At 46.5% G+C, this 26,668-nt stretch overlaps 1 protein-coding gene across 3 annotated transcripts in view; it reads left to right on the forward strand.

Annotated features, from left to right (window-relative positions):
• The window catches only part of ubr4 (ubiquitin protein ligase E3 component n-recognin 4), a 70,136-nt gene that overhangs the window by 3,129 nt on the left and 40,339 nt on the right, over nucleotides 1-26,668 (forward strand). For 2 of the 3 annotated variants that reach the window (XM_088616891.1, XM_088616892.1), the window contains exons 5-47: nucleotides 1,827-1,966; nucleotides 2,735-2,837; nucleotides 3,450-3,591; nucleotides 4,205-4,329; nucleotides 5,169-5,293; nucleotides 5,766-5,825; nucleotides 6,199-6,389; nucleotides 6,655-6,754; nucleotides 6,842-6,979; nucleotides 7,271-7,388; nucleotides 7,578-7,765; nucleotides 7,938-8,094; nucleotides 8,450-8,535; nucleotides 8,849-9,018; nucleotides 9,324-9,606; nucleotides 10,133-10,265; nucleotides 10,494-10,573; nucleotides 10,856-10,984; nucleotides 11,406-11,588; nucleotides 11,980-12,102; nucleotides 12,512-12,738; nucleotides 12,978-13,096; nucleotides 14,419-14,516; nucleotides 14,610-14,767; nucleotides 15,107-15,319; nucleotides 15,819-15,920; nucleotides 16,360-16,460; nucleotides 17,168-17,555; nucleotides 17,891-17,954; nucleotides 18,171-18,362; nucleotides 18,873-18,943; nucleotides 19,236-19,383; nucleotides 20,318-20,551; nucleotides 21,685-21,855; nucleotides 22,024-22,206; nucleotides 22,582-22,740; nucleotides 23,046-23,198; nucleotides 23,495-23,722; nucleotides 24,014-24,171; nucleotides 24,646-24,817; nucleotides 25,081-25,321; nucleotides 25,703-25,866; nucleotides 26,112-26,328. In XM_088616891.1, the coding sequence (XP_088473017.1) occupies nucleotides 1,827-1,966; nucleotides 2,735-2,837; nucleotides 3,450-3,591; nucleotides 4,205-4,329; nucleotides 5,169-5,293; nucleotides 5,766-5,825; nucleotides 6,199-6,389; nucleotides 6,655-6,754; nucleotides 6,842-6,979; nucleotides 7,271-7,388; nucleotides 7,578-7,765; nucleotides 7,938-8,094; nucleotides 8,450-8,535; nucleotides 8,849-9,018; nucleotides 9,324-9,606; nucleotides 10,133-10,265; nucleotides 10,494-10,573; nucleotides 10,856-10,984; nucleotides 11,406-11,588; nucleotides 11,980-12,102; nucleotides 12,512-12,738; nucleotides 12,978-13,096; nucleotides 14,419-14,516; nucleotides 14,610-14,767; nucleotides 15,107-15,319; nucleotides 15,819-15,920; nucleotides 16,360-16,460; nucleotides 17,168-17,555; nucleotides 17,891-17,954; nucleotides 18,171-18,362; nucleotides 18,873-18,943; nucleotides 19,236-19,383; nucleotides 20,318-20,551; nucleotides 21,685-21,855; nucleotides 22,024-22,206; nucleotides 22,582-22,740; nucleotides 23,046-23,198; nucleotides 23,495-23,722; nucleotides 24,014-24,171; nucleotides 24,646-24,817; nucleotides 25,081-25,321; nucleotides 25,703-25,866; nucleotides 26,112-26,328 (6,735 nt within the window). The remainder of the gene's footprint in view (nucleotides 1-1,826; nucleotides 1,967-2,734; nucleotides 2,838-3,449; nucleotides 3,592-4,204; nucleotides 4,330-5,168; nucleotides 5,294-5,765; nucleotides 5,826-6,198; nucleotides 6,390-6,654; nucleotides 6,755-6,841; nucleotides 6,980-7,270; nucleotides 7,389-7,577; nucleotides 7,766-7,937; nucleotides 8,095-8,449; nucleotides 8,536-8,848; nucleotides 9,019-9,323; nucleotides 9,607-10,132; nucleotides 10,266-10,493; nucleotides 10,574-10,855; nucleotides 10,985-11,405; nucleotides 11,589-11,979; nucleotides 12,103-12,511; nucleotides 12,739-12,977; nucleotides 13,097-14,418; nucleotides 14,517-14,609; nucleotides 14,768-15,106; nucleotides 15,320-15,818; nucleotides 15,921-16,359; nucleotides 16,461-17,167; nucleotides 17,556-17,890; nucleotides 17,955-18,170; nucleotides 18,363-18,872; nucleotides 18,944-19,235; nucleotides 19,384-20,317; nucleotides 20,552-21,684; nucleotides 21,856-22,023; nucleotides 22,207-22,581; nucleotides 22,741-23,045; nucleotides 23,199-23,494; nucleotides 23,723-24,013; nucleotides 24,172-24,645; nucleotides 24,818-25,080; nucleotides 25,322-25,702; nucleotides 25,867-26,111; nucleotides 26,329-26,668) is intronic. The other variant, XM_088616893.1, reaches the window with a different exon arrangement.

Here is a 26,668-nt window from a genome sequence, read left to right on the forward strand (position 1 = left end):
GTGGTCAAGTGCAAACAGATAGAGAAGATGAGCTTTGAGAGATAATTTTGAGGACGTGTGGAAACATTCAGACTCCTCCAACCGTTTTGGGATAAATCAAAGTCTGTTTGCAAACGGCTAGTTATAAGAACTGCATACATCAAAAAACAAGTCAAAGTTCCGTATTTATCGACAGTACTGATCTGTGCTGAACGATATGCTCACAGAAGAAATTAGCTTTAAAATTCTTATACACCTGCTTTAACACATAAAGACATTTCTCGCGATCTTTTGAGTTTTCAATCGTGTCATTTGTATTGGGTGTGCAAAGCCCGCAATCATAAAAATAATAATCTCTCTTGTGTGCCTGCAAGACAACATGAGGAAATGTATTATGTAAGATTTGGCTTTGTTCTAAAACAGAGTCCCAAAAGAAAGCTGTAGCTAAAAAAGACCTTGTGAAATTCTGTACTAAACTAAGGTTCTGACCTTGTTTTAAATGGTATCTGGTTAATTAGATGCCTGAATTAACTTTGGTCTATGGAGCTGGTTTGCAGTTGTGTTCAGGCCAGTCTTGGAGAGAATAGTGTTGCTGTGCTTACTCCTGAGTGTGAGGTTTGTGTGTTGGTGCTTCAAATCCTCCGTTTACTTAACCAGCCTCAAAGCTCAGTGTTTGTGTGCATAATACAGGGTGATGAAGCTGGGAAGAGTTCCAGCAGATGAATGTTGAAAACTCTGTGGGCTGGACAGCTTACACAAGACAGGACAATTCACTTCCAGATGAATCCATTTCAAATCGGTTGTCTGGCTGTTTTTGATGGTGTTCCCCACACAACCCCCCCCCCCCCCTCTCCCCCAAGCTGTCTTTCCGATTTGGACTGTCAGGTTCAGGTTTCACATTGCGCATCAGCAGTACGGATGGGCAGTCCGTATACATCCCCCGGTCTCATCGTTGTTTTTAGTCTGTAGTCCTTGCACCAGGGGCTGTGCACTGGCACAATCACGGCGGCCCTGGCTTCCCTTCCAGGTGAAGGGGGGCTGTCTGCACCGAGTTTGTATGTTCTCCCCGTTTACTTAACCAGCCTCAAACATTTCTGTGTGGGTTCCCTCCAGGTGCTCCGGTTTCCTCCCGTAGTCCAGAAACGTCTGAGCCTTTTGGCTGAGATCAAGTGAAGTCCTGGTCGGTTAATTGGCTGTGAACTGGCTCCTCTAGTCAGTTTGGGGGGCCTGCGGTGGACTTGTCCTGTCCAGGGGGTACCCTGCTTTGTGCCCGTTGCTTGCTGGGATAGGCTCTGGCCTCGCCCACGGCCCTGAGTTGGAAGAAGCAGGTAGAAGATGGGTGTGTTTGGTCTGTACCCGGCCAGTCTCAACCTTGCTCGCGTTAATCATTCAGCAGTTTTTCTGGAGATGCCAAGCGCAATTTGGAGTCCTCCAGGAGTCTCTGAGACAAAGCCAGCAACCCTTGTAGGCAAAATGCCACAACTAAGATCTCAAATGTAAACCAAACCCCAGTGAAACTAAAACTTGCTTTAGTGGTAAGAGCCACCGAATGGTTTTGCAGCACAATACGTCAATAACGCAATGCCTAGCAGACCAGTATTCGAACACTATTCTTTTTTATCAGCTGCTTAATATTTGTGCACTTATTAAAGCTCTGATGTCTAGACAATGTCCTGTCAGAAGTTATTAACCTCTTTTTATTCTGCCAGGCCCAAGGCTCACAGAAAGAAAGCTTTGGTGCGCTGTGCATGTCAGATGGAATCTGTCATCTCTCATTCCTGTGCTGGGTGGTGGGTGTGAGTGACGATACCCACTCCAGGCTCTGTCTCACACCTGCTGTGTTTCAGTGGAAGACCAGAAGGAGCTGCCTTCCCCGGTGAACCCTGAGCTGAGACAAAAGGAGGTCCAGATGAACTTCTTCAACCAGCTGACCTCGGTCTTCAACCCCGACGTGACCCTGCTGGCGTCCCCTTCCACCCACGCACAGGTCAGTTCCGACTGGGGGATGGGAGTCTTCTCCGCAGGATGCTAGTTCAGCAAACTACTCCCATCGCCAACGTTCCCTTTGCAGTGCATGGACAGTGTGTCGTAGATAGTATTTGGGGAATACAAATCCATTTTTGTGTTGTGCAGCAGTGTGTTTTAAAATATTTGTTGTGTTGACAAGCGGTGCTAAAAGGTGCCTTAGCAATTTTACATGATGGAAATGCATTCATATCACGTACTTTTTCTTGTAATAAAATTTAGTGGAAATGCATAGGCTTTTAATGAAATTGCCTTTGCCGTTTAGAAAGGTTACAATCAAGAGGAGAGCATTAGGCTCCTCTAGTCAGTTTAGTATATGCTGATTGATCCATACATCTTATCCAGTCGCTCCATGTAAGAATCCCAAGTTGTTGCCTTCAACAACACTGCTTGAGAGCTTGTTTTACGCTCCCACAGACTCTCAGAACAGAAAATCGGACTCTGAATAGACTCTTCAGACCTCAGGAATCCAGGAGGTTTTAGTGCTGATCATGTAAATAGCAAATAAGAGAGAATTTAAAGAATAGAGGCCAAATAGTGGTTATCCTGAATTAAAATATTTTCATTTTTAGCAATTCTATTACTGCTTTGATATGAAGCGTCTAGTGTGTGCTTTGGAAGGACTATAGTTTTAACATGAATTCACCCTGATTGTGCCTAGCCTCTTCGTCCGCTGTGATTATCTCTTTGTCTGCTGTGGTTAATGCTGTTGCTTGGTCTGTCTGGGCAGGCGGAAAGTGATGGTGACGATCAGACAACTGCAGACCAAGCTACACAGGCCAAAATGAAGAATGCCTTTATTTCCCAGAATGTGGCAAGTTTACAAGAGCTGGGTGAGTTCATCTGTTGTTTGGCATAAATAACTATTTATTGGGATCAACCTTCTACGTTTTTTGTCCAAGAAATACCTTTTTGATGTGAAAAAGATTCACGAGGTATGTTCCAAAAAATTATTAATAAAGTCTGTTAATTTTCTGAATTGAAAAATATTTAAAATATACCCCAGACAATAAACTATATTTGTATAGAGTTTAGAGTAAGTGCTGTAATAGCTATTATTTGCAAAGGAAAAAGGAAGTTACTTTTCATCTTGGAATTGACCTTTCCTTGTTCCTATGGAACTTGTATGCTGATGCAGTTCCTTGCTCTCATATATTGTTCACAGGGCTTGTAACTAAAAGTTCTTATTTTGACGTGGTGGATAATTGAAAATGGGCATTGTAATTGTTTTGCACAATTTTAAGTTTTCCACATTCTGTTCCACTAAAGATTCAGAGGTACCAAAATGTCATCATTCTGACAAACGCTAGCGTGTCCCGCACAAGCATCCAGCCGATTTTGTCCGATCGGGTCCTTTTGGGGCTGGAGGGGGCTGGTATGTTGGGGGTGTGTCCTGTGCCAGAGGTGTAGATGTGCAGGAGTGTAGCGCGCTGTGTTCTCCACAGGAGGCTCGGAGAAGCTGCTGCGTGTGTGCCTCAACCTGCCGTACTTCCTGCGCTACATCAACCGCTTCCAGGACGCTGTCTCGGCCAACTCCTTCTTCATCATGCCGGCCACCGTCGCAGACGCCACAGCCGTGCGCAACGGGTGGGTACTGGACTTCGCCAGGCGGCAGCGCAGAGCCTCAGATCGCTCTTGACTTGGGGAAGAGGAGGCCGTCGAGCCCCTCTAGTCTCTTCTGTAGCTGATTGATCCAGTGGTTTTATCCAGCTGTTTCTTGCATGAAAATCAAGTACTGGCTTCACCCCTGGGGTTGGGTAATAATAATAATTAATAAGTTCTTACACTTATATAGCGCTTTTCTGGACACTCCACTCAAAGCGCTTTACAGGTAATGGGGATCCCCTCCACCACCACCAGTGTGCAGCCTCACCTGGATGTTGCGACGGCAGCCATAGTGCGCCAGAACGCTCCCCACACATCAGTGGGGAGGAGAGCAGTGTAATGAAGCCAATTCAGAGATGGGGATTATTAGGAGGCCATGATTGGTAAGGGCCAAGGGGAAATTTGAATCGGACGCTGGGGTTACACCCCTACTCTTTTTGAGAAACGCCCTGGGTAGTTTGTTCCATACTCCCACAACCCTTTGGGTATGCAGGAAACTGTTTTCAAGTTTATCATTTGAAACAATGCTCTAATCTTGCAAGATAAATCCCGAGGGCGGAGAGCTGAGCTCACTGCTGCTTCTGTGTCGATGTAGGTTTCATTCCCTTGTGATTGATGTGACAATGGCCCTAGACACGCTGTCTCTGCCTGTGCTGGAGCCCCTGACTCCTGGAAGATTATTAGATGTGACTGTTCTTGCCCTCAGCTGTCTCTATGCAGGTAGGTTATGGTTTAATATGATTTTCTCCTTGTGTTGTTTTTTAAAACGAATATTAATGTTCTGTAACATACTGTAGTTCAATGATATTTAGATAATATCACTTTTATGGGCCATATACAATTTTCTTGTATTGGGAATTTGTCTTTTCACATACCCCATATTGCTCACCATGAGACACGCAGACACAGACAGGGAGAGAAGCTTGGGGTCAGAGCGCAGGGTCAACCATTTATACGGTGCCCCTGGAGCAGTTGGGGGTTAAGGGCCTTGCTCAGGGGCCCAACAGAGTAGGATTCCTCTGCCGGCCACAGGATTCAAACCGGCAACCTTCCAGCCACAGGCGCAGATTAGGAGTTCATACTAACCAACGCTGAGCATAGTTTTACAGTTTTGCATAGCAATATATCCTTCTAATATTAAGGCCACTGGTAGCTGTATACAGATTTTGTTTACAGTCTTTGGTATGTGACCACTGATTAAACATAGAATTACATTTTTACAAGTACCTGATTTATGGTTTAAAACGTCAAAGTGGTTAACTCAAAAGAAACAGATGACTCAAAGCTTACTGACAATGGGTTTCTAGTTGGTTATGAAATATACACCTTGCATTGGATGTCTGTTTTCATTCAGTGGCCTGAACCCTCCAAGGAATTGTGGACGATAAAAACTAGTAGTGCTAAAGACGTTTCAGACCACTAACAATAGCATTAGTTTGGTCATGCAGTAATGAGGGGCTTGGGAGATTCGCCCCATCACAGCTTGCCATAAATCTTCATTAAGTACTGTGGTTCATTTCTTTCATTTTCATCAAAAATCAATCCTGCTTTCTTCTCAGGTGTTAGTGTAGCCACCTGCATGGCCATTCTGCATGTTGGTAGCGGTCTTCAGCTGCGCACTGCCTCCACCGGCTCCAAGGAGGAAGACTATGAGAAAGATGCTGCTACAATAGTCCAGAAATGTGTCAGTATTCTCCCATCGACTGCATGTCTTCTGTCCTGACTGCTATTGCTTGTTCATGACCTCTAAGCCTTTGAAGACTTAAAAGTGCACTGTGCACAATTGGCATAAAGTACCATAAACATAAGCCGCTTCCCAGTAACTGGAAATGTATTCACGGTTCAGTACAGGAGAGTATGTTAGGCACAGCAGTATCTCAGTCTTGGAACTTTGCATTGTTGGCGGTTGAGGTGTAGGAGTTCAGCTTGACAGTATGTGTTTGAAGGATGATTGTGCCTTACAGTCTGATTCATAGATCATAAGCCTGTACCTGGACAGTGATGCCAGGATGTTTAGTACTGTGTAATCCAGTCAGAGCGCTTCACTGCTTTTTTTCCAGTATTTTTTGTAGGACTGTGCTTTTTGCTTTTTACACCTAGTTTTCAAAGAATATCGCAGTCTGAACTAAATGTAAACAAATTTTGTTCCCCAACAGCTTGAAATTTATGACATGATTGGACAGGCTATTAGCAACTCCCGTCGAGCAGGTGGTGAGGTTAGTTGTTGCAGACTTTTTTTTTATACAGACATACCACACGGGGGAGGTCCTATTCACGTCTGGAATTGGAATCTTAAATATCAAGACACATTTACAGCTTTGTGTTGGAGGGCAGTAGATGTGACTTTCTCAAATTCACAACATGGTCTTAAAGGAATACATGAGTGATTTATTGATAGCTTGTTTCAGTGCCTTATTAATGATTACATCAAAACACAAATCCAATTGATAAAGCATGAATGTATTTTGAAAGAAATCTCAATTTCCATTCCCTGTGGTATGCTATCTGAATTGAAGAGAGAGAATGCAGCAAAAATGAATGCCCTGTTTTGTTGCAAATAGTCCTAGTAATTTTGCTTTCTTCTTACAGCATTATCAGAACTTCCAGCTTCTGGGAGCATGGTGCCTGCTAAACAGCTTGTACTTGATCCTGAACCTCAGCCCCACTGCCCTGGCTGATAAGGGCAAGGAGAAGGACCCTCTGGCTGCCCTGCGTGTCCGGGACATCGCCGCCCGCACTAAGGATGGGGCGGGATCACCCAAGCTGGGGCCGGGGAAGGGGTATGCTTGAAAACCCTATTGCAGTCCTCGGAATTCATTTCTCAGATCGTCTTCTAGAGAGGCACAAGAGTACTGAATATTGACACGGTACAGTCTTGTGTTCTGTTGATAGTTTCATCTCAAATTAAGTGTATGCTTCAGTGAGTAAGAACAGATTCAATGACTACCTCGTTCTAGTAGGCACGTCTGATTTTTTTCCATTATTTTGAATATTAAGCTCTCACATGTGCACGTTTTTAAGTTTAATGCCTTTTTGTGATTGTAGACATCAAGGATTTGGAGTTCTTTCTGTAGTCCTGGCCAACCACGCCATAAAACTGCTCACGTCACTCTTCCAGGATTTGCAAGTAGAGGCACTGCACCGGGTGAGTGCAGCTGAGAGCCTGCGTACCGGCTGGTTTTCCAGGGAGTCTCGGGCAGCAAATTAGCAACTGATGGCTTTACCTTCACAGGACTGGTCAAGCGATGGCCCTCCGGCAGAGCTCAACATCATGGCCCAGAGCACCTCCATCCAGAGGGTGCAGAGACTGATCGACTCTGTGCCACTCACCAACTTGCTTTTCACTCTGCTGTCCACCTCCTACCGAAAGGTAACAAGATCGCTTGTGTTTTGAAAGCTGTTGCATCAGAAGTGGCATCTATATGCAAATGCATAGAATATTAGAAAAGGGAAGTTCTTAAAGTAGTACAGTCCTTGCGTGCTTACATTCCTTCTGTTGTCAGGCAAGATGCACCGGACAAAACTCTCCAGCACCTCTGTTAGTCTGCTCCAGTTTGTACTCGGCATTTTTTTGCAATCGTGCTCCTGTTAGGTCCACTCATTCTAAAACGAGAGGGCTCAGAATGAAGGCTATACAAACCCCCCATCTTGTTCTTTCCAGGCCTGTGTCCTCCAGCGCCAGAGAAAAGGTTCGGTGAGCAGTGATGCCAGTGCCTCCACAGACTCCAATACGTACTACGAGGATGACTTCAGCAGTACAGAGGAAGACAGCAGTCAAGGTACTTGCACAGTTGCAAGCTGGTTAACTTGCTCAGGGCCTAACTGATACAAAAAATAATGAAGGAAGGATAGCTATACCCCTCCCCTTGATTTCAAGAAAGCTTTGCTGTGTTTTCCTGTGGTTTAGTCCAGCTCTCCTTGGGGTCTGAACCATGTCCTGAAATGAATCTCCGTGCTGTGTGTTGCAGATGATGACAGTGAGCCCATCTTGGGCCTGTGGTTTGAGGAGACAATCTCTCCCAGCAAAGAGAAGGTGGCCCCACCCCCACCTCCTCCCCCACCCCCACTGGAGACGTCCCCCCGGCTGAAGAGTCCCAGCAAGCAGACCGCTGGGGAGAATGGCAACATCCTGGCCAGCCGCAAGGATCCGGAGCTGGTGAGAGCCCTGACATTTTCTTTGGGAATGCCATTTAACATTCGAACTTAGGGGTAATAAAATTAGTTGAAGGAAGACCATTTTTGACTGTTTATGTGGGTAAACTGTGTACAAATAGCTCGTCTGATAGATTAAATGATGTGGTTTGAAATGTCGGGGTTGTCCCTTTCAGTTTTTAAGCCTGGCCTCCAGCATTCTGAACTTCATCACCACCTCAATGCTGAAATCCAGGAACAACTTCATTCGCAACTACCTGAGTGTGTCTCTGACAGAGCAGCACATGGCCACCCTGGCCAGCATCATCAAAGATGTAGACAAGGACGTCAAGGGTGAGCTTTAAACAGTGCTGTAGATAGACACTTGAACGGAGGCTTTATTCATTTCTATCTGGAGACCTTCAAGTGTTGACAAGTGAACACTTGTTTCATGATTCAGTTTCAGTGAAGATTCAGTTTTTCTTAAAGATACAACTGTCAATTTCCAAACTACTACCTGCTTTCCTCTTACATGCATAGAGTACTACTTGTAATCTTTAAATTTTGAAGACATCCTGCTGTCTTACTGTTTACTTTTAAGTTGCCAGTTGAAAATATTTCTCTAATGGAGTTGCTCTCGTCATCACATGAGTTTATTTAGTTGAGTCCATTTTTCTTTTCTTACCAAATTCAGTTTCCTTAACCGTAGGGTCATCTGATGAAGAGTTTGCATCTGCTCTTTATCACTTCAACCACTCACTGGTGACGTCTGATCTGCCTTCACCAGCGCTGCAGGTAAGGCACAGTGTATTTGGTTAGGAGCAGTGCGCGTAATGCTGAGCTTTAAAGATCTTTTTGCTGTTTGCACTTGTGTAATCTGATGCGCGGTTTAGATGTTGGAATAGCAGCAAAGGATCAATAACCAATGCAGTCCCTTTGTTTCCATTGCATCTGCTTGTTTAGTTTTTCGTTAATGTTCATTTACCGGATGAGAACGTCAGCTGAATTCTATGCACAAAACAAAATTGGCCGACCTGCACAGGGTTCTGTAAGTGATTTAAACCCTTGCCTGATGCAGCCCATTAACCTGCTCATTTCTCTTCCTTAGAACACCCTTCTGCAGCAGCTGGGAGTAGCGCCTTTCTCCGAGGGGCTATGGCCTCTGTACATTCAGCCCCAGTCTCTCTCGGTGCTCTCCAGGCTGCTGCTCATCTGGCAGCACAAGGCCAGTGTCCAGGGGAACCCCGACGTGCCGGAGTGCATGAAGGTCTGGGAGAGGTAGGATGCCCTCACAGCCGCCTTGTCCTTCATGCACAGTGCCTAACAACACCAGGTCAAAAAGCAACTGTTGCAATCAGTGGCTTTTTCCCTTCCTCCAAGAAAGTCCAAACAGTAATGGCCAAAGTGTGAGCCAGGTGTAGAGACCCAGTTAAACACTTATCCCAGCCAGCCTGTCTTGGGGAAGCAGGCAAATGCAAGCAGAGCATTCAGATTCCGCACACAAAGCACCGCCCATTCTCAATGCCCCGATCCGAGCCCACAGCCCGACTCTCACGTGTTTGCGCTTCCTTGTTCTTGCGTAGGTTCGTGGGGACGCTGAAGCAGCACGCCCTGCAGGGGGCGATGCCAAGCGACGTGGAGGACCTGAATGTGGAGCACCTGCAGCTGCTGCTGCTCATCTTCCACAGCTTCTCGGAGAAGGGGCGGGGCAGCGTGCTGGCCATGTGCACGCAGGCCATCGCCGAGGTGGCCGCCCGCGTCGACACGCAGCTGCACGCAGTGCCCCTCCACCTGGCTCGCATTCTGCTGGTCTTCGACTACCTGCTGCATCAGTACTCCAGAGTCCCCATGTACCTCTTTGAGCAGGTAGGAGGCACTCTGCATTCCCAGATGACTCCAAACGTCCTGCTGTGTTCGTGGGCCTTTAGGTCGGTTTTGAAGTGATATCAGTGAGGGTCATGGATGTGCTTTTAATACCGAGAACTGGAGGCCCTTCTTTACCCAAAGGGATGCCGAGATCCTTGGCTCAGTTCCCTACTAAGTACTTGATGGGTCAGACGTGCCGACTGGCTTAATTCCACTTATAACTGTTTTTATGAGGGTCCTGGATGAAGGGAAGGGTTATCTGTGGTTGGTTCTGCTCAAAGTGTCATAGGGACACCTTTCACACATCATTTCAGTCACAGTTCTTATGGGGCTTAGTATCCTGGCAACAATCACACAGTAGATCCTATTTTTGAAAAAGAACCCATGGCTTTAAATGAAGGATCAGATCCCAAGTCCTTGTAAGTCCTCTTTCCTGATATGTGACTCTGCAATATAGAGAAGTTTTAACAGACGGGAATGAAAAGTCTTTCTGGGAAGGATCAAGACATGCTCTTTGTGTTTCCAGGTCCAGTATAACCTGCTTACTCCCCCGGTGGCTGGGGGCACTCCTGGCCAGGAGGGGAGCAAGCGCAGCACAGCTCCTCTTTACTATGGCTTCAAGGAGGTGGAGGAGAACTGGACAAAGCACTGCCCGGCAGGTAGGCAGCGCCCTCACTTTACAACTTATTCTTTCCTGATCGCTTGCTACTTACTTGGTGTTGTGGCGTTGGAAGTTTCAGTTCTTGAAATTCCATGATACTTGTATAGGAGTTGAGGGTATGCTTATGTCCTGCAGCATAGCCAAGATTATCTCAAAGAAGGCGTTGGTTGTCAAGATGCAGTCGTTTATTGGTAGAAATTAACGGGTGCTTTTATCTTTTGTGCAGATTCCACACCTCAGCCTAAATTCTACTGTGTCCTTTCACCCGAAGCATCAGAAGATGACCGAAGCCACTTGGACAGCTCGGTAAAACACACTAATCCCACCCTTAGTAATTTATACTGAAAGGATTTCAAATTCTAACAAGCTTGTTTTAAAATGTAGGTTTTACTATCCGGAAAGCAAACATTGTGAAGTCCAGAGTTGGGGACAACTTTATCCTTACAATATTTTAGCCGTAATTTATTCATAGTTCTTTCTTTCCTGTTCAGAACAGAATTTGACTTTTAATGACTCGTTTTGTGAGCCGCTGCTCTTGAATTAAAAAACAGGGTCTTTCGTGACTGACATGGGTTTCCATTTGTACAGGTGTTCCAGGTCCTGTTTAACAGAGCGACAAAGTATGATGAGCTGTACTCCTACCTGATTTCCCTCCTGTCTGCTGGCTCACAGTTCGACATGACCAGGAGGCAGGAGAACAAAACGATCACACCCCTGGTAAGACCACCAGCCTGGAGGCTTCAACAATGAACAATTTCTCTTTAAGCATTTATGTGAATTTTTGGAATACTGCAATGATTGTACTTAGTGCTGTTGAGATCACATGTTTCTGTAGAATTAAAAAAAAAAAGCTTAAACCATGGAATGGACTTTAATGCCCATTTCTGTTTCCATTCTGGAAAGTGTACGTTTTTGTAGTATACGCCCTGCAGTTTACACACGGCCATGCAGATTGCCTTGTCCGGTGGTAGTGTGTGCTGAGCAGTTTCGTAGTCACCGATTTCTAAACGCTTCTCAAAACATTTTTGGGTGGTCTTCTACCGTGACCTTTCCATCGGCTGTAGCCCCCTTTCCGATTTGTGGAATGCTTCATTCCGTTCGGAGCGTGACGCCGGTCTTGCTTCTCGCTGTGCTGCAGGAGGCCTGCTCCCTCCAGTACTACTTCCTCATTCTGTGGCGGATCCTGGGCATCTTGCCGCCTTCCAAGGCCTACATTGACCAGCTGAAACCGAGCACCAGCGACCCCGGCGAGAGCGACATCCTGCACACCCTGCGCTGGTCGTCCAGGCTCCGCGTCGGCACCTACGTCAACTGGATCAAGGTGAGCGGGGGTTGCCCACCGGGTGTGGTGGGTGGGTGCGTTTCTCGCGCCGTTTCTCAACGTGGCATTGAAAAAAGGTAACATGCCATTGCTGCAATAAGTTTAAATGACCCCTCCCTCGTGCCCATAGCTTGCTGAGACGAGCACCAGCTGCCCCATGACCCTCAGGAAGAAGCACTTAGAAAATGAATAGATTGACTTTAAAATTGACAACACCAGCAACTTGATCCTTACTAAGGATTGTTCCATTTGGTTTCTGAGCAGGCCCCAAGAATGTGATAGATTGTTAGGCCCTTGGAATGAGGCAGCTTTGTTATCATTATCTGTCTGGTCACACCTCTTTGGAATGAGGTCAAATATATATATATTTTTTTTTCATCCTTGATTGCAGGAGCACCTTATTAAACAAGGAATGAAACCGGAGCACGCTGCCTCTCTGATCGAAGTGGCGTCGGCCAAGTGCAGCGCTGTGAAGTACGATGTGGAGCTGGCAGAGGAGTACATCGCTCGGCAGGTGAGCCTTATTTCAAGAGCCGTCGGGCTGTATTTGTGCCTCCGTCTGCGTCCGTTGTCAAAAAACGAATCGCTCTCCTGAATCCTTGGCAGCCCAAGACAGGACTGCTGTGATGCACTCCCAGTTTTGTTTTTGGAGTCCATGCTCTTACTTGTGTGCGGTAGAATCAAAACTGTGTTTTTCGTGCTGACAAATAGAAATGTTTGTGACCACTGCTCGATATAGGAGTGCTTCAGTAAACAAGAGGTTGGCAAAATGTTTTGAAAGTTTCTAAAGAAGCTAAATGTCTAAGTACAGTAAATACAGGGGTAAATTAAGTGGAGTTGCATGAGGTGTTTAATGAATAGGTGACATTGACATAAAACATTTGTTCATGCCAGGCGCTGACTTAAGTCTTTGCCCTCTCCAGATCTCGTCATTCTGCTGTATCGATCCCAGCGCCATCCTGTCTCTCCAAGTGCCCAACCTGCAGACCATTTACACCCTGGACGCGGTCATCTCCAAGGTGCAGGTCTCGCTGGACGAGCACTTCTCTAAAGTGGCCGCCGAGACCGACCCCCACAAGTCCTCCGAGATCACCAAGAACCTGCTCCCCGCCGCGCTGCAGCTCATCGACACCTACACCGCCTTTGCCAGGTCAGCTGCCGCGGATTTCCCCGAGTCTTCAGCTGGGCCGCTTGGAACGCTGGTTAGATCAGGACAACCGATTCAGCTTGATCAGCTCCAGGCCCTTACTTAGCACCCAGCTTGAGGTTTAGACTGGGAAACGTGGTAAACTGTTCTTTGAGGAATTGTTAGGTTATGTTGGCCTGAGGCTCGCTTGATGCTTTTCTCTCGATGAGCTAACCGGCAAACGCCCTCGTCCTGTGCGACAGGTCCTATCTGTTGATGAGTCTCCCCGAGGAAGGAGAGAACAAGCGCTCGGAGGAGAAGCTGCAGGGTTACGCCGCTGTCCTGTCTATTGGGTCAACGCGCTGCAAAGCCAACGTGCTGGGTGAGTGCACCAGTCACCCCCGCTGACATTTCAGAGGGCTTTTTTTTGTTTTTCTTGGGTCATGTCCTGTTAGGAGTTTTCACACACCTCCTACCTCTGCCTTCTGCCCTGTACTTGCTTCTCTAGTGTTCACGTGTTTTAAAACTTTACAGAAATAAGGGATTGGTTAATAATGGGGAACTGCAACGCTATTTCTGTATTTCAAGGTTGGAAGGAATCGGCACTGCTGAGTGCATTTCAAATCACAATGAAAGTAAAATGTACACCGTCATTTCCATAACAAACAGAGGCTAGATTTCCAGGTGTGCACAGTGCTATATTACCATCTTTGTCTGTGATTTAGAACGAGGCAACCAAACGTACAGTGACATGAAGCAGCCCTATTACATTGTAAACAAGCAGGCCTGTGAATACATCTCTTTTAATCCAATAGAAATATTACTTTAGATTTCGAGATGCCGTTGCCAACAAGTACTATTTGTTTACTGCACATTTCTGCAGTGTAATGTCTGCTGCACAACCTTTACTTATTCGCTCGTATGTCGAATTAAATTAGTCATTACAGTAACTAGTGAGCAGGAAGGGCTGATCTTATGTCACAATCCGCGCAAACTCTCATTCTCACCTGTGGCGAGACCAGTGGTTTACGACTACATGGCAACCATACGGTACTTTCACAAAGTTCACAGTTTTGTGCGTAATTCAGAATTTGTAACATTTTGCGATACTGCCATCTAATTTGTTTTGTTACTGAGACTTAATAACCGGTCTGAGAAATTGGGACTGCAGTTCCCTTTTAACAATCCTACTGTTTTCATGTAATCTTTTTTGTAATGGAACCTATGTATGAGTAAGAAAGCATCTTTAACCACCCATTAAAATGACGCAGGTGACTAAGGCATGTTTGCCTATACACATTTTTTGTGCAATTCCTAAGGTTCTTGTGATCACAGCAGTTTATACAAAGCAAACAAATCTGAAAGTAGGAGCTGTCTTTTAAAAGCTTAGTTTAGCGACTTTGAGGGTTCCTTTGCGAGTTAATCATTTGTTTAATTTGTGATAATATTGATTTTATTGGGCCATGGGTGTAAATTTATAAAGATGTGTTAATATATGGTGTGTTGGCTCTTTGTTGAGCCTGTTAATATGATATATAACGTGGATCCTGAGAACTGGCCTTGCAGTTCTGGTTTTGAGATGGCAGCTCACAGGCACTCTGGAAATGCAATGCCGTTCGCGCGTCTTAAATCCGTTTGCTTCCTCGTTGAAATGCATCGAGCTTCAGGAGCACCCTGACTGGATCTCCTGTGTTCTGTTTCTAGCCCAGCCTGTGATGCAGAATCTCCCCTCAGCTGTGCAGACCCTGTGTGACGCCTGGAACAACATCAACACCAATGAGTTCCCCAACATCGGCTCATGGGTATGCGGATCGCGAGGAACTTTGAATTCTGGGGGACCTTTTTGAAAAGGGGAAATCTGACTTCAGAACGTGTTTTTTTTTGTCTCTGCCCAGCGCAACGCCTTTGCCAATGACACAATCCCCGCAGAGAGCTACATCAGTGCCATCCAGGCGGCGCATCTTGGCACGCTGAGCAACCAGAGCCTGCCCCTGGCCTCATCGCTTAAACACATCCTGCTTTCCCTGGTGCGCCTCACGGGAGACCTCATCGTGTAAGTGCGCTGAACCCCTTCCCGGCATACCACACTCCCGCTGCCCTCTGAGAATACTGGAAGACAAGATCTATACGTTAGCCATGAAATCCTGTCATCTGATCAGCAGATTTTGGTTCCAATTTCAGCTCACGTCTTCTTGTGCTGGTTTTCTGCTGTTTATTGGTTTCGTATTCCATATTCCACTTTTCCCGCGTAGGTTAGAAATACGCTGGCCTTGTTTGCCTTCCCCTTCAGTTTTTTACCCGATCTCATGGGTGAGGTAGCGATGGTTCTTATTTTCGGTCGCGGCTCGTCTCTTGACCCGTTGACACGGGCCTGCTGTCTCCTCTGCTGCAGCTGGTGCCCTGAGGACCTGAACCCCTCGCAGGTGATCCGCACGCTGCTGCCCCTGCTCCTGGAGACCAGCATGGAGAGTGTGGCCGAGGTCAGCAGCACCTCCCTGGAGAGGATCCTTGGCCCCGCGGAGTCGGACGAGTTCCTGGCCCGCGTTTATGACCGCCTCATCACCGGCTGCTACAACATCATTGCCAACCACTCTGATCCCAACAGGTGATCTCATCAGCCAGTTATTGTTCCCAGTAGTTGAAAGATCTCAATAGTACTGCACCATAGGCAACCACTACATTCTCATCGTTCGTGCTTCATCAGTGTTAGAATTGCCTTTGTCTTTCTGAAATAGTCTTCTCTAATAATGGGATAGCTGGTCATTCTGACACCAGTGCTTAATGTGGGCCATTCTCCAGGACTTTACCCAAACTAAGCAAGGCATCTCCTGGTTTTACCTAAACTAAACAAGGTATCAACACAGTAAGCATTATAGCCAAAATGCTAAGACACTCTCAGCAATATTTTGTAATTCCTATTGCAAGGCATAGGGAGTAAAGTTCACAGCTGGATGATCTGAATTGGCTAACGTGATTGTAGTTTACAAGCTAGCCACTCAAGTTAAAAACAACTATATGTGCAGCATATACAAGCACTGCACAATTCCAGTGGTTTCTGTATCCTGTTTGGTGCTGAGCCTGATGAAAGTTCTTCTGTGTCTCAGTGGTCTCGACGAGTCTGTGTTGGAGGAGTGTCTGCAGTACCTGGAGAAGCAGCTGGAGAGCAGCCAGGCCCGCAAGGCCATGGAGGAGTTCTTCACTGACAGGTAACTCCCTCACCCAACCAGTTCTTCCTCTCCCGTTGCTGAAGGATGGCTTGTGCAGGTGTGATGTGTTGTAAAACGTTGTGCAAAGCCATGCCACTTTGTAATAAAAACTGGGTTCTTTTACATTTTGTAGTTTACTTTCATTGAAGGTTATATGAGGTGCTCCAGCAACCATTTCTATTTGATTTGTCTTGTCTGCAGATTGCATTTTGAAAGAGGTCATGGAGTGCAGGTTTTTTATTTATAGTGACCAATTATACCCAAAGTCAGGAATCATGTTTGATTGTGTCTTCTATAGCTTAATCGTAAACAGTGCTTGTTGCTTAATTGTCCTGGTTTTATTTTTTACTTATAAGGTCCTGTTGAAGAATTTGCTTTAGAATTACATAAAGCACTGTTTGACGGCACTGAGAAACTTCCCATTTTTTTCATTTTCCAGTGGAGAACTAGTCCAGATCATGATGGCCACAGCAAATGAAAACCTTTCTGCCAAATTCTGCAACAGGGTTTTGAAGTTCTTTACCAAACTGTTTCAGCTCGGTGAGGATGAGTTTTCAGTCCTTGTAGGAGGTTGTTTCAGCTTGTATATACATGGTTCATGATAAAATATACATCTTTAATGGTGTTAGTAAAGAAGGATTAAATTAGAATTAGAAATACATTTATTATTTAATAAAAATGCCTTTTGTCTCGCACAAAAGTTATGGTGAAAACCTTCAGTGCAGCAAAGGAGATACAAACTGTTGACTTTTTTTTGTATGATTTGGGGAGCAATATTTACATCACTGATCTAATACCGTATGTGGCAAAAAGATTTACTGGGGGTAAAAAAACAACTGAAAAAGCTTTCTAAGAAAATGCTTTCAGTTGGTCCTAGGGGAGAGAGAAATCATCAGCTGTTAGTTAATCTGTTCAACAGGGGTCTCCAACCCTGATCCTGCAGAGTCCCAGTCCAGGTAGTTTTACCGGTTGCCTGTTTTAATAGCTTGGCAGCACCTGTCAGCCATTAATGAAACAAACAAGCAAGCAAAGTTTTGAATTGAGAGAGCTCTGCTCTTTCAGGGTACTTTAACAGATCACCCGTTTACATGATCACACTGGCTTTATCAGTGATTTAACGGTGACTTGTAACACCTGCTGGATTGGAGCTCCTCTGGACTAGGGTTTGGGATACCGCTCTGGGATGTTGGAAGAAACCCGTCGCGTGCCAGCGTGGCTTTTCACACCCGAGCTCGCTGTGCTTCCAGCGGAGAAGAGCCCGAACCCCAGCCTGCTGCGCCTGTGTGGCTCCCTGGCCCAGCTGGCGTGCGTGGAGCCAGCCCGGCTGCAGGCCTGGCTGACGCGCATGACGGCCTCGGCCCCCAAGGAATCGGACCAGCTGGAGACGGTGCAGGAGAACCGCCAGCTGCTGCAGCTGCTCACCACCTACATCGTCCGCGACAACAGCCAGGTGGGGGAGGGCGTGTGCACCGTGCTGCTCAACACCCTCATCCCCATGGCGACGGAGATGCTGTCCAATGGGGAGGGCGCCGGCTTCCCGGAGCTTATGGCTGTCATGGCGACGCTGGCCAGTGCGGGGCAAGGAGCTGGGCATCTGCAGCTCCACCGGGCAGCTGTGGATTGGCTGGCTAGATGGTGAGTAAAGCATGGGTGCATTGCACAAGGGTTTGCTAGGTCAAAATCTGGAGAGCTTTCATCAGCGCTGATAGTGACAAAAGAACCTCATGTGACGCTCCAGGTCAAACACTCAGTTTAGCAATCTGAGCAGGCTTTAATATGAGAAAATGTACCCAGGCTATAAAGTTTAAAAAGTGGAATCTCACTTTCTGGGTGCAATTACGTAGATTTTAGGAATGGGCTTAATTCCGGCAAACTTTCTGTTGCCCATTTTTCACAAATTGCCAGTTCTGTCTGTGAGGGTTTTAAAGTTGCTTTATTTTATTGACAGTAGCTCTTCATTCGTTTTCCAGTAAAAAATACCTGACGCAGAAGAACGTGGTGGAGAAAGTGAGTGCCAACGTGACCCAGGGCAAGGTGAGAGCACAACACCGAGGCTAAGCCACACACCAGATTTACTTGAGTTTTAGAAAACACTTGTTTTCCAAAAGAAGAAAAATTAAAAAAATACCATATAACCATTCTATCTACTGTATATGGAAGGGGTGTAAATGTTTAAGTAAACAAATCACATTCCAGAGAATAGTTTTATAGCGAAAGGAAGAGTGCGATTGTGGGCTGTCTTTGTTGCAGCATGCCAGCATGCTGGAGTGCACCTGTCACATCATCTCCTACCTGGCGGACGTCATGAACGCCCTGCGGCAGGGCGGTGGCCAGGGCTCCTCGCACCTGCTGGTGGAGGGCGAGGAGCGGGCCATCGAGGTGGACTCCGACTGGGTGGAGGAGCTGGCGGTGGAGGAGGAGGACTCGCAGGCCGAGGATTCGGTGAGGGATGGGCTGCTTGTATCTTGAAGATAGACACGGTGTTTTCTTGATCTGGTGTAACGGTTTAAATCCCAGATGCACCTGAAGGGAACCCTTAAAATGGACTGTATCTTGTGGGACACGCATTCCCTTAAAGATAAAGGGATTTTTGCAATGCCATCAGCAGTTGTAGGGAATGATCATTGTAATCACAGCACTGCCATATTAAAATGAGATTCTCAGTGTTGACATACAGCTGTGATTAAACCCCAGCACAAAATGAGGCAGACCTAACCCATGCATTTCCTGGGAACGTGGCATTTAGCATTAGGCAAGGCCTGACATGGGTCCATCTTGGAGAGGGCTGATTATTTATAGGGTTTTTGAAACTGTGTGGTCGTTTTCGGAGTTTTTGTTCCCATTGTAATAAGGCAGATGTTGCATCTAAGCCACCCATCAGTTATGAGTATTTCTTCATGTGTATTTTTTGCTGTGTGCTTATGACTTGTGGGTGGTGTTTGCATTTCCTAGGATGAAGACTCTCTCTGCAATAAACTGTGCACCTTCACCATCACACAGAAAGAGTTCATGAACCAACACTGGTAAGAGCTGTTGTATAATGTATTCCTACTTATTGTGAAAGATGTTCAGTAGCTTTGCCAGGAGCTTTTGCCCATACTCCTCTGCATAGGGTGAAATATAGCCTCAGAGTTTCTCAGCTTGCCAATTCAAGTGTTTACTGTTTAAGTTCAGTGCCACTTTAATAAGGAACATTTTCCATTCCTGTTGCGAGTCCCCTTGTGCTCTGTAACAGAAAATGGCTTGTACATTCAGCACTTGCAGATGTGTATAAACCACACTGGTATCTTACACTCTTGTCTGTTGCCCCTGCAGGTATCACTGCCACACGTGCAAGATGGTGGATGGTGTTGGGGTTTGTACAGTGTGTGCCAAGGTGTGCCACAAAGACCATGAGATTTCCTATGCCAAGTATGGCTCCTTCTTCTGTGATTGTGGGGCAAAGGAGGATGGCAGCTGCCAGGTGAGGCGCCGTACCACAGGAAAACTCTCCTATATGAGGATCGTGAACCTTTTTTTTTTTTAAGATTCTGATCTCAGGGATGTATTCAAGCATGCGTAACATTTCTCTTCCAACTTTCATGGAAAAAAATGAAGTCTTACAAATAGTTTTAGGCTAATACCATTCATTTCATATCATTGGTAAGCGTCTTGTTTAAGTGACACTCAATTTATGCAAGATGTGTTTTAATTTTTTATGACAACTTGCTTTTGCTATATATGCAACACTAAAAATAGTGCAAAGTAGTCAAAGAAGGATAACTGCTGAACTATGGAGCTGCTTATTTAGAGCACACTTACTCTTGTACATTCCTGTGCATCGGTCATGTGGAATTTGTGAGTAGATGCAGTTGTGGGAAGTTCTTCGATAAAGGAGCAGGACACTGTCTGCAGATCCAGGTTTCATTGAGCTCAGTAAGGATAGCAGCACGTGTTGGTCTGCCCCACAGAAAGCAGGAAGTAGAAGGGTTTGCCGGCTCTTATATGCAGTACCCAGGCTTAGAAAGAAGTTTGTTTCGCACTTTGAATGTCCTGTTTTGCGACATATTTCTGAGCGTTTGTCCTGTCCTCCCATATATGACAAAAGTTGGTTTCGCACATTGAGTGCAAGACATGTCATTTAATATGATTGCTTCTACTCTTAACCCTTGCAGAAGGAAATTAGCTGCTGCAGCTGTGATTGCAAGTCGGTTTTATTCTGTCTTGACATACCGTTTGGTCACATCCCAGCAGTTACTCCAATATCTTCCACGCTGTGGTTCAGTAGTACTATTGTAGTGCTGGATATGTGCAGCATGTATATATCGCACTTCAGCTGGGTTTTGCTTTGGAGAGCCTGGCGTGGAGGTCCTGGGTGCTGCCGGGGTGTAATCCTGCTGCCCGTCTGTGTGCCCCAGGCCCTGGTCAAGCGCAGCCCCAGCAGCGGCATGAGCTCCACGATGAAGGAGTCCTCGGCGTTCCAGAGCGAGCTGCGCATGCCCGAGAGCGCCATCCGGCACCAGAGCGCCTCGCCCGCCGATAAGGGCAAGGTCACCATCTGCGACGGCAAGGGCGGGGACGAGGAGAAGCCCAAGAAGAGCAGCGTGTGCAAGAACATCGAGGGCTGCCGCGAGGAGCTCCTCGCGCAGGTGGTGAGTGCTTGCTCCGCAGTTTCTTCCACATCCGAGCCTTGTTCTTCACCCCTTAAGGCTGGTGTGTGCTAGCCATCTTAATAACCGTCTTAATGCCATGCCTTCGAGATATTGGCTGGGCCAAGACCTTGGACAGGGGCTACACCCCTTTCCTCGAGATCTTAGTCAGAGATGGCTGTACCCCGTCTTCCAGTTCTCGGTCGGGAGGGCTGTACCCCTGTCTTCCAGATCTCTCAAGGTCCGGGGGGGGATGTACCCCCATGGGTACTATACCAGTGTCTTCCAGTTCTCTCAAGGTCGTTAGGACGGTCTTCCGGATCTTAGATGGGGGCTAGAGCCCTTTTCTCAGGATCTGGATCAGTGGGGACTGAACCCATGCCCTTCAGCTCTCTTAAGGGGGTTGTATTTGGGTATCCATGCTCTTGTATGGTTTTAAATCATTTATAATGCATCTACTTTCACATTGAAACTTTACATCCCCTTGTATAAAGGCACCAGACATTTAATTATTAGGTGAAATGAACATTTAACCTGCTAGTCTGATGGTACAAAATGACTGATTTTTATATTTTGATTCATTTTGCCACGTAGAACACTGTAAAAATGTAATGATGCTTGTTATGTTAAAAATCTAGGGTCTTGTTTCTATTTTGCCTGTGAGCTATGTAGCGGCTTAATTGGATTGAATTTACTCCTTATGTGAAACTGAGTCACACCCAAGTACTTTTAAAACAGTGTCTTAATGTATCCAACAGGTTTGACAGAAGACTTTTAATAGACTGCTCTGTGTCTCAGCGTATGTGTTTGAACATTGTTTGCCTGAGTGGCATTTGAAGAGAAGGGCTGTCAAAACATTTGATCCTCAACCTTCATTAGTGCTTCATTATTTTTCATTATCCTAGTGATAACCCCCTCCAGGAAAACTGAGATTAAGATTAATAATACTGCTAAACTGGAAGCAAGCTAAAATAGGAAAATAAGTCAATTGAAAAAAAGCTGGGTTCCCTTAGCATTCTCTGGCATGGTCACGCGATGCATCTCTTTACCCTCAGGAAGATAGAAGTGCATGCATGATGTTGGGCTCTCATCTTCACCCTCTCTCTTGCTGGGTCCGTCCATCTGTTCCCTCTCAGGCCGGGTCCTCTACGGCCCCTCTGGTGCTGGAGATGCTGATCTTCCTCATGGATGCTATCCAGACCAACTTCCAGCAGGCGTCTGCAGTAGGCAGCAGCAGCCGAGCCCAGCACGCCCTCAACGAGCTGCATACCCTGGACAAGAACGTGGAGATGACAGACCAGCTCATGGTAGGCGCTACAGACCGGGATGTGTGCTGGGCTCTTCGTTTGTTTACTGGGACTCTGCCTGGTTCTGGGTGTGTGATTGTGACCGTCTTGGAAAGGACTTGTTGCGTTGCACTGTGGTATGTGTGTGAGCCATTCCCTGCTAATAGGCATGTCGTTGTGTGTGGCCAGGTCCCGACGCTGGGGTCTCAGGAAGGGGCCTTCGAGAATGTCCGGATGAACTACAGCGGTGATCAGGGCCAGACCATCCGTCAGCTGATCAGCGCCCACGTGCTGCGTCGTGTGGCCATGTGTGTCCTGTCCTCCCCGCACGGGCGGCGCCAGCATCTTGCGGTCAGCCACGAGAAAGGAAAGGTACGCCGCTGCCGGAGAACGACCCGTCATCTTGAGTGCTTCTGTCCTAGAAACTGCTATTCACAAGCACTGCCCCGTCTTGTGCTTCCAAGCTCTGGGATCGCTTTGTACTTATGTGAGCTCTTCAGAAGTAGATACCCAAGGGATTGTAATTAATACGCACTGTGGCAAAACTAATGAAGCTGTACTGTGACATTTAAAAGAAAATGACATGTCTGTGAAGGCTGTTCAGGTCTAAGTTTATCTAAATGTCATTTTCAGGTGTTCTCACAGAATGGAATACTTGCATATTAAAACAAGAGTCCTGTCTGCTGTTTTCTTCTGTTTTTAAGTCGCCCTCTCGTTTCTTACATGTGATCCCATCCATGCTGACAGATCACGGTGCTCCAGCTGTCTGCACTCCTGAAGCAAGCGGACTCCAGCAAGAGGAAGCTGACCCTGACTCGCCTGGCCTCGGCTCCTGTCCCCTTCACCGTTCTCAGCCTCACTGGCAACCCCTGCAACGAGGACTACCTGGCTGTGTGCGGCCTCAAGGTCAGATCTGTTTTCATCGGTAACTGCGGCAGCTCGTCTTTTGGCACTAAAGAAACAAAAACTGCCCTGCTTGTTCAATGAATAGGCGGGATCAGCTAGACAGCACGTGCAAGTCTCAGGTTGTTGAAGTCCAGACTATACACTGTCCCTGTCCATCTTAATCTCTGTTACTGATTTTTCTGTAATGCAAAAGTACAACGGTTGTCACTGTGTAGTCTGAGGAAAGATGGCCAGGACCTTTGCTCTATTTGAGCTGATTTTTATGTTACTGTATCAGAATGAGTTTTTATCCCTCTGCCCCTCAGGACTGCCACGTCCTGACATTCAGCAGCACAGGTTCGGTCTCTGATCACCTGGTCCTCCACCCCCAACTGGCCACTGGCAACTTCATCATCAAGGCTATCTGGCTGCCCGGCTCCCAGACAGAGCTCGCCATCATCACAGCTGACTTCGTCAAGGCAAGCTGGTCTCCTGCACCCTCCCTTCCATCCGTTCAGGAGTTTGTCCATAGGGGGAGTTTTTAAGACAGCAGGACAGATTCTGATGCTTGCAAAAACTCACATGTACATTGTTATTGTATGAATGTATGAAAAAATAACTTCCACGTTTTCCAGTATGTATTGGTTGTCAAGTCAAAGAAATAAGTTAGAAAATTGAAAAGTGTAATGCAGCAGTAGAATGTAAAATGGCAACGTTGCGCTTGGACACTTTTATTCCTTCCCTTAAGCTGTTGTTTTGACCTTGCTCCTTTCAGATTTACGACCTGTCTGTGGATGCCCTGAGCCCCATGTATTATTTCCTGCTTCCAAGCTCCAAGATCCGCGACGCCACCTTCTTGTTCAGCGAGGAGGGCAAGAACACCATCGTGATCATGTCCTCAGCTGGGTACATCTACACCCAGGTGATGGAGGAGTCCAGTAGCGCCCAGCACGGCCCGTTTTACGTCACCAACGTCCTGGAAATCAACCACGAGGACCTGAAGGTATCTTGGTGCCGGCCCGTCTCAGATCAGTGGCTTTATCACACGATGTATCTGGAGATGAGGCTGGAGACTGCAGAGATCTGCAATAGGATAAATGATTTACCAACGTGCCGGTATAGTACATGGGACTGAAATGTTAGACCTAAGCAGATGCACTTACTTGAAACCAAAAAAACAATTTGAAAGATTTAAAGCCTCCAAGCTTCAGTTTTGGAATTCTCCCTCTGTAGTTGCCGGGTGTTGTTGGCTAGGCTTGGGGCCTCATGCAGCGCTGTGTGGTTTTGATTACAGGACAGCAATGGGCAGGTGGCAGGAGGGGGCGTGTCAGTCTATTACTCCCACGTGCTGCAGATGCTCTTCTTCAGCTACGGTCAGGGCAAGTCCTTTGCTGCTACCGTCAGCCGCAGCACCATGGAGATGCAGCGGCTTTTCACCATCAACGTCAAGAGGTAAGCCGCCCACTCTAGCGGACGTTCGATTGGGAAAAATCTCTTGGATGATGATATGGTGGCTTGAATTTGAGGTGTTCTCAAAAAGATTAATTGCCCACAGTTCTATAAGTTAACCATGAAGTGTATATTTTGTTGAAAATAATAGGTTGTGTATTAAATTGTCCGGGCAGTAGTTCACAATATTAAGCCTGTTTTCGATCACACTCATCTGCTAGAGTTCTCCCAGAATTCTTGTCATGTTCTTCTTCTCTGTCTCTACTCTTCAGTATTAAAAGCTGGCAATATCTTGACCCCTTTTCAGTCTGTGGCTTGCAATCTGCTCGTGTTATTAGAAATGCATGACTGCCCTCCAGAATTCCTGTCAGAGACACAAGAATGGCCTTCATGCCAACTTTGAGTAATACAAATCCCTAGATTTAGAACCGTCATTTTGAATTCCAAGAACAACACTCAAGTTCCTGTCTATTACAGCTCTAACGGTGGCAGTAAGACCTCTCCAGCCCTGTGCCAATGGTCAGAAGTGATGAACCATCCTGGGCTAGTGTGCTGTGTTCAGCAAACTACTGGGATCCCGTTGGTCATAATGGTCAAGCCAGACACCTTTCTCATTCAGGAGATCAAGACCCTTCCTGCCAAAGCCAAGGTCTGTTAAGAACTGTTATAATATGTACATGCTTGCTTAAAAATCAGACACTTTATGTGGATCTTATTTTGCTTTGATGCACACTATTGTTCACCACCAGTTCTTGGAATTTCCTTATGGTGGCTAATATAACTTGAAATGATGTAGCGCTGGGCGATCAAGACAATCATCAGGGTTTTTTCATACCATTTCAGCCCACATGGGTTTAAAGATGGACACGACACTTAATGCCATATGATTGCATTTAACTGTCTCTGTGCCAGATTCAGGACATGGTGGCGATCCGCCACACGGCGAGCAACGACCAGCAGAGAACGACCATGATCCTGCTGTGCGAGGATGGCAGCCTGAGGATCTACATGGCGAATGTGGACAACACCTCCTACTGGCTGCAGCCCTCGCTGCAGCCCAGCAGCGTCATCAGCATCATGAAACCCGTCCGCAAGCGCAAGGCCGCTGCTGCCAGTAAGGGCAAGGGTACAGAATCTCATGCCTGGGAATACTGTAATTATTTTTTTTATTACGTTTGTTCAGCCAATACCTTAATCATGTCAGCTTGTATGGCTACAGATATTAGAGAGGCTTGTCAGCCTTATGTACACTCTTGATTTAAATATCATATCGTGGCAGCACACAGGCAAGTCTTACTTATGTACATTCCTGATTCAGATTTCATATTGTGGCAGCACACTAGTCTCTTTAACATCGCACTAGAAAGTGATAATTGCAGTGCTTTTTATAGGAGGACATACAGGAATGATAGTGCCTAACGCCACACAGACAGTAGAAAAGAATGGCATTGCGTTACATGTCAGTAGATGTCATGTTCTTGAGTTCCTGTTAACTGTGTGGTGAATGCATTGTATTCCCCTCTTCTCATTTCAGCCACTCGCTCCACCAGTCAGGTCACCTTCCCTGTGGATTTCTTTGAGCACAACCAGCAGCTGACTGAGGTGGAGTTTGGAGGCAATGATCTGCTGCAGGTGTATAACGCTCAGCAGATAAAGCACAGGCTGAACTCCACTGGGATGTACGTTGCCAACACCAAGGTGGGGGCAAATGCTGACCGGCACTAAATGGTTTTCTGTAGAAATGGTTATTCAACAGGAAGGCAGGACCAGGGAAATGTTTTTCCGAAGCTGATGAAAGAGGAGACTTGTGGGCGTCTGCTCTTTTCCCATTTGAGTTGAGCAGCGACTTCTGTTTTTTTTTTGCAAATGTTGGTGCTTTTGCATGAAATGTTCTTCGTTTCAGCCGCCCACCTTATCTCTCTCTGTCGCTCTGCTCTGTCCAGCCCGGGGGCTTTACAATAGAGGTGGTCAATAACAACAGCTCCATGGTGATGACAGGCATGCGGGTGCAGGTGGGCACCCAGGCCATCGAGAGAGCGCCATCCTACCTGGAGATTTTCGGCCGCACCATGCAGATGAACCTGACCCGCTCTCGCTGGTTTGACTTCCCCTTCACCCGTGAGGAGGCCCTGCAGGCGGACAAGAAGCTCTCCATATTCAGTAAGTGCCACTGGTCCCTCCCTCTGGCTTCCAATCGAGATCCCCTCTTTCTCCTCCTCCACGGTGGCGGTCGGCTTTCAGGAATTCCCCGTTTCCTTTATGTACTGCAGCCGGTTCATTTGCTGTGAAGCATGTCTCAAAACTGCTGTGATCATTCAAAATAGATCCGTGAAAGATGTATATACACATTTGTATGAAAAGCTTTATTTAATTATGGAAGTTCTGTTCACCCCATGCATTCCTCTTAAATGTTGCGCTCACGGCCATTGAAAGCTGTTTGTTAAAAGCTTATAGCCACGATTGCTGGAACTGAGCTTGCTGCTACACTCAGTGCCACTTG

Source organism: Lepisosteus platostomus, chromosome 23, assembly GCF_059453375.1.
Source record: "Lepisosteus platostomus isolate fLepPlt1 chromosome 23, fLepPlt1.hap1, whole genome shotgun sequence".
Lineage (NCBI taxonomy): Eukaryota > Metazoa > Chordata > Actinopteri > Semionotiformes > Lepisosteidae > Lepisosteus > Lepisosteus platostomus.